The 6265-nt window shown below is 37.9% G+C and overlaps 1 protein-coding gene across 1 annotated transcript in view; it reads right to left on the bottom strand.

Annotated features, from left to right (window-relative positions):
• LOC102992148 (inosine-5'-monophosphate dehydrogenase 1-like) overlaps positions 1 to 1968 on the bottom strand; it is a 5820-nt gene extending 3852 nt beyond the window's left edge. Inside the window, 1 exon segment of the mRNA XM_024120322.1 lies at positions 1933 to 1968. Coding sequence (XP_023976090.1) covers positions 1933 to 1968 — 36 coding nt within the window.
• Positions 1969 to 6265: the final 4297 nt, after the last annotated feature.

Genomic DNA, 6265 nt, shown 5'->3' with positions numbered 1-6265 from the left:
CTCCCGGACCGGGGCACGAACCGGTGTCCCCTGCATCGGCAGGCGGATTCTCAACCACTGCTCCACCAGGGAAGCCCAAAGTTTACATTCTTGATTGACCTCATACTCTTAAAACATTCCTCTAATCGACTTAACATTTTTAGTAAATGCCCCTGTAGTTTTCTTCTGTACTTTTTTGACTTTGTGGTGGTTATCAATGTAGATATTTAACAAGATCTGCAGGAAATCTATATTTGTTCCAGTAGGAGCACCTTTATTTTGTTTGGATGAACAATTGTTCTGTGGTGGTCAAATATACTCAAAATAACTATACCATCAAAAGTCAATCTTGATTCCATTGAAAAATCAAATTTGAAACTGCAATCACATTTTTAATAACCTCACTCCAGAGGCTCTGTATTTTTTCGTGAGCGTGGGGATCTATCCAGGAGGTCGATCTCCTTACTGCACAACTGGTTTTGAATTGTTCATAGGATTAGGAGGCTTTCAGTCATGTGCCAGAAAGCTAACTGCTTTCTTTCCTATTGCTTCTGTAACAAAGTATCCCAAACTCAGTGGCTTAAAGCAGCACACATTTATTCTCTTACAGTTCTGGAGGTCAGATGTCCAAAAATTAATCTTGGGCTAAAATCAAGGCATCAGGAGGCTTGCGTTCCTTCTGGATGCTGTTGGGGAGAATTGGTTTTATTGTCTTTTCTAGCTTCTAAAGGCTGACCACATTCCTTGGCTTGTGGCCCTGCATCAATCCTACCTCTGCCTCTGTTGTCATATCTCCTCTCTGATCCTGACCCTCCTGCCTCCCTCTTAAAAAGCCTTTGTGATTACGTTGGGCCCACATGCATAATCCAGGATAATCTCCCACTGTCAAGATGCTTAACTTAGTCACATCTGAAAAATCACTTTTATTGTGTAAAGCAACATATTCACAGGGATTAGGATGTGGGCATCCTTGGGAACCCATATTATGTTAACCATATCAACTCTAACTTAAACAAAAAAAGAAAGGGCACACTTGGTGCAGAGCCTCATTTGTTCTTTTGACATGTCCCCATCCTTTTTATTTTTTGTCCCCAACCTTTTTTAAGCATTTTCTTACTTTCTGGGTAGCCATGACTCTTGATATCAGAGTTGTATAAACATTCTTTATTTTTTAAATTTTTTTAGTTTTTTGGCTGCACCCCGTGGCTTGTGAGATGTTAGTTCCCCAACCAGAGATTGAACCTGGGCCTGGCAGTGAAAGTACCGAGTCCTAACCACTGGACCACCAGGGAATTCCCAAGGTTCTTTAAATCATTAAGAGTGGCTGAAGGAACTGCAAACTTGGGTGCTAAGGTGAAAATTCAAACTAGGAAGGCTCTTGTTACTGATTTTCACCTTGTATTTAGTGCAGACATTAGGAGAACATTTCTTTTGCTAAAGGACAGCTGCTTTTCCTTCTGCAACTCCAAACTCTACATCCTTCTTTTTAAATTTTTAAGTCTCAGCCTCATAGTCAGTCTCTTCTGATCCAAGTGGATGAAAGATACAGTGTCCCTTGTTTCCTTTCTCTCCCTCATCTTCCACATCCAATCTCTCAGAAATTTCTTTAATTTTTGCCTCCAAAATGTCTATTGAATTTGGTCTATTCCTCCCATCCCTGCTGCCACCATCCTTGCCCAAGTGCCCATGATCTCTCGGCAGAACTTCTAGAATAGTCTCCCAAAAGGCCTCTCTGCTTCCATAGTTGTCTATCTCCAATCCATTTCCAAAGAACAAGTATAGTGATTAAAAATTTAATATATGTATGTATGTGTACATATCTACATCTTTATATCTGGATGTGTGAATCTGGTTATGTCACTTCCCAACTTACATTTTCCGATGGTTTACTTTGTACTTAGGGAAAAAAAAAAATCTAAATCCTTTATAATAAACTGCAGACTCCCTGCTTACCTCTTCAACCTTATCTCCTTGTTCCTTGACCACCATGTCCCTATCAGCCTGGACATCTTTAATGTTTCAGAGATACCCAGCTATAATCCACACTGGGGACATCTATTTGTACAGACAGCTCTCTTTTCCTGAAGCTCTTTTACTTCCTGTTTTCAATGACTAACTCCTTTCCATCCCTTCAGTTTCAGTTCAAGTGATACCTGATCAGCACCACTTTCTAATACTCTCATTTGTGTTAAGGCCCCACTTTTCTGTCACTGAAATTTCCCCCATGGAAATTTTTACAGTTTGAAAATTTATATTTATTTATTAGTTATCTTGGCTAATCTTTGTCTTTCTCATTGGTTTGTAAACTCTGACAGGAGGGTACCACTTTTATTTTATTCCAAGAATGACCGGTGCTTAGCATGGTGCCTTGCATATGATAATTATTCAAGAAATATTTGTTGAAAAAATGAATTAAATATAGAATAAATATTTGGGTAACTGGTAAAATATCTTTTTAGGACTTTATTTTTGTGAGTTGAGAGCCACAATGTTCAAGCAAGATGTGTTGCTAACTGGGAGAGTGAGAAAACAGTTTAAAGGTATACAATGTAGTTCAAGGTACTTTTTTTTTAAAGAAGATACTGGGGGTAGGAGTTTATTAGTTAATTTATTTATTTTTACTGTGTTGGTCTTCGTTTCTGTGCGAGGGCTTTCTCTAGTTTTGGCAAGCGGGGGCCACTCTTCATCGCGGTGCGCGGGCCTCTCACTATCGCGGCCTCTCTTGTTGCAGAGCACAGGCTCCAGACGTGCAGGCTCAGTAGTTGTGGCTCACGGGCCTAGTTGCTCTGCGGCATGTGGGATCCTCCCAGACCAGGGCTCAAACCCGTGTCTCCTGCATTAGCAGGCAGATTCTCAACCAACGCGCCACCAGGGAAGCCCTCAAGGTACTTTTTAATTAAATATTAAATGCCACAACTTGTTTCACTTTGGTAGAAAACAGACCAAGGAGTAAGAGTTTGTTTATAATTAAAATAACACCAAAAATAGCATTTTGATGAAAATTTGAGAAAGTTAGGATCTAATGTATAACCAAAATGAAAGATATTCAAAATGCTTATAAGAAAATCAAAACAAAGCAAGTAAATAACATAAGCAAGTAAAAGAAGCAAAAGCAAAACCAAAAGCTCTCTATTAACAAAGGAGGATGGTAGTGGGGTGGGGAGCATTTCTTTTTCTCTAAAATTGTCAACTACTGCAAAAAAAGCATGTTTACTAAAACTTTTTCAGGGCTATGTTAAGGATTCAATAATATTGAAAAACAATGGCAAATGTGCTTATTTTGCTTTCGTCTCCTGATTATTTTAGTAGGGGTGATTTTTAGGGTATTATAAATTGTCTTCAGGGAGGCAGTTAGAGGCCTGGGTGCTACTGGTATATAATAGAAACAAATCCTTGTGTACGGAGGGAAAAACTTTACTATAGCTTAAGGTCAAACTAGAGCTATAGATTGAAAAGCCCAGTTTATAACACCAAAAGTAGGGACTGTGGTGCCATAATAATTGAACTTCTGACAAAAAGAAAGTTACTTCAGGATAGAAATATAGAGAAAGTTGACTTTATTCTTTAATAAATGTGAAACATAAATCATATAAAATCTTAAATTCTAGGTATCATTTTAATGTTCAAAGACTATATGTTTGTGTGTTCCTTCATGCAGTGTACATTTAATAGCTAAACATACTGAAATTCTTATGGAAATATTTATTTCTTACTAATGAAAAAATGCATTGGTCCATTGGTTTTATCCTATGGGTTCTCATACTTTTTATTTTTACGGCATGAACTATCTTGGTGGCTCATTTTTTTTTTTTAACATCTTTATTGGAGTATAATTGCTTTACAGTGGTGTGTTAGTTTCTGCATTATATCAAAGTGAATCAGCTATACATATACATATATCCCCATATCTCCTCCCTCTTGAGTCTACCTCCCACCCTCCCTATCCGACCACTCTAGATGGTCACAAAGCACTGAGCTGATCTCCCTGTGCTATGCAACTTCTTCCCACTAGCTATCTATTTTACATTTGGTAGTGTATATATGTCCATGCCACTCTCTCACTTCGTCCCAGCTTACCCTTCCACTCCCCGTGTCCTCAAGTCCATTCTCTATGTCTGCATCTTTATTACTGTCCTGCCCTTAGGTTCTTCAGAATGATTTTTTTTGAATTTTATTTACTTTTTTATACAGCAGTTTCTTATTAGTTATACATTTTTCACACATCATTGTATACATGTCAATCCCAATCTCCCAATTCATCACACACACCCCACCCCCCCACCACTCTTCCCCCTTGGTGTAGATACGTTTGTTCTCTACATCTGTGTCTCTATTTCTGCCCTGCAAGCTGGTTCATCTGTACCATTTTTCTAGGTTCCACATACATGTGTTAATATACGATATTTGCTTTTCTCTTTCTGACTTACTTCACCCTGTATGACAGTCTCTAGGCCCATGCAAGTCTCTACAAATGCCCCAGTTTCGTTGCTTTTTATGGCTCGGTAATATTCCATTGTATATATGTGTCACATCTTCTATATCCATTCAGCTGTTGATGGACACTTAGGTTGCTTCCATGTCCTGGCTATTGTAAATAGAGCTGCAATGAACATTGTGATACATGACTCTTTTTGAATTATGGTTTTCATAGGTTATATGCCCAGTAGTGGGATTGCTGGGTTGTATGGTAGTTCTATTTTTAGTTTTTCAAGGAACATCCATGCTTTTCTCCATAGTGACTATATCAATTTACATTCCCACCAATGGTACAAGAGGATATCCTTTTCTCCACAACCTTTCCAGCATTTATCGTTCGTAGATTTTTTGATGGTGGCCATTCTGACTGGTGTGAGGTGATACCTCATTGTAGTTTTGATTTGCATTTCTCTAATGATTAATGGTGTTGAGCATCCTTTCATATGTTTGTTGGCAATCTGTATATCTTTTTTGGAGAAAGGTCTATTTAGGTCTTCTGCCCATTTTTGGGTTGGGTTGTTTGTTTGTTTGATATTGAGCTGCATGAGCTGCTTGTAAATTTTGGAGATTAATCCTTTGTCAGTTGCTTCATTTGCAAATATTTTCTCCCATTCTGAGGAGAATGGTTTTATGGTCTTGTTTATGGTTTCCTTTGCTGTGCAAAAGCTTTTAACTTTCATTAGGTCCCATTTGTTTATTTTTGTTTTTATTTCCATTTCTCTAGGAGGTGGGTCAAAAAGGACCTTGCTGTGATTTATGTCATAGAGTGTTCTGTCTATGTTTTCCTCTATGAGTTTTATAGTGTCTGGCCTTACCTTTAGGGCTTTAATCCATTTTGAGTTTACTTTTGTGTATGGTGTTAGGGAGTGTTCTAATTTCCTTCTTTTACATGTAGCTGTCCAGTTTCCCCAGCACCACTTATTGAATAGGCTTTCTTTTCTCCATTGTTTATTCTTGCCTCCTGTATCAAAGGTAAAGTGACCATATGTGCGTGGGTTTATCTCTGGGCTTTCTATCCTGTTCCATTGATCTATATTTCTGTTTTTGTGCCAGTACCATACTGTCTTGATTACTGTAGCTTTGTAGTATAGTCTGAAGTCAGGGAGCCCGATTCCTCCAGCTCCATTTTTCGTTCTCAAGATTGCTTTGGCTATTCAGGGTCTTTTGTGTTTCCATACAAATTGTGAAATTTTTCGTTCTAGTTCTGTAAAAAATGCCAGTGGTAATTTGATAGGGATCACATTGAATCTGTAGATTGCTTTGGGTAGTAGAGTCATTTTCACAATGTTGATTCTTCCAATCCAAGAACATGGTATATCTCTCCATCTATTTGTATCATCTTTAATTTCTTTCATCAGTGTCTTATAATTTACTGTATACAGGTCTTTTGTCTCCTTAGGTAGGTTTATTCCTAGATATTTTATTCTTTTTGTTGCAATGGTAAATGGGAGTGTTTTCTTAATTTCACTCTCAGATTTTTCATCATTAGTGTATAAGAATGCCAGAGATTTCTGTGCATTAATTTTGTATCCTGCTACTTTACCAAATTCATTGATTAGCTCTAGTAGTTTCCTGGTAGCCTCCTTAGGATTCTCTATGTATAGTATCATGTCATCTGCAAACAGTGACAGCTTTACTTCTTCTTTTCCTATTTGGATTCCTTTTATTTCTTTTTCTTCTCTGATTGCTGTGGCTAGAACTTCCAAAACTATGTTGAATAAGAGTGGTGAGAGTGGGCAACCTTGTCTTGTTCCTGATCTTAGTGGAAATGCTTTCAGTTTTTCACCATTGAGAACAATGCTGGCTGTAG

Source organism: Physeter macrocephalus, chromosome 1 (genome assembly GCF_002837175.3).
Source record: "Physeter macrocephalus isolate SW-GA chromosome 1, ASM283717v5, whole genome shotgun sequence".
Classification (NCBI taxonomy): domain Eukaryota; kingdom Metazoa; phylum Chordata; class Mammalia; order Artiodactyla; family Physeteridae; genus Physeter; species Physeter macrocephalus.
The sequence above is the reverse complement of the archived record's forward strand: the minus strand, read 5'-3'. Positions and strand labels throughout refer to the sequence as shown.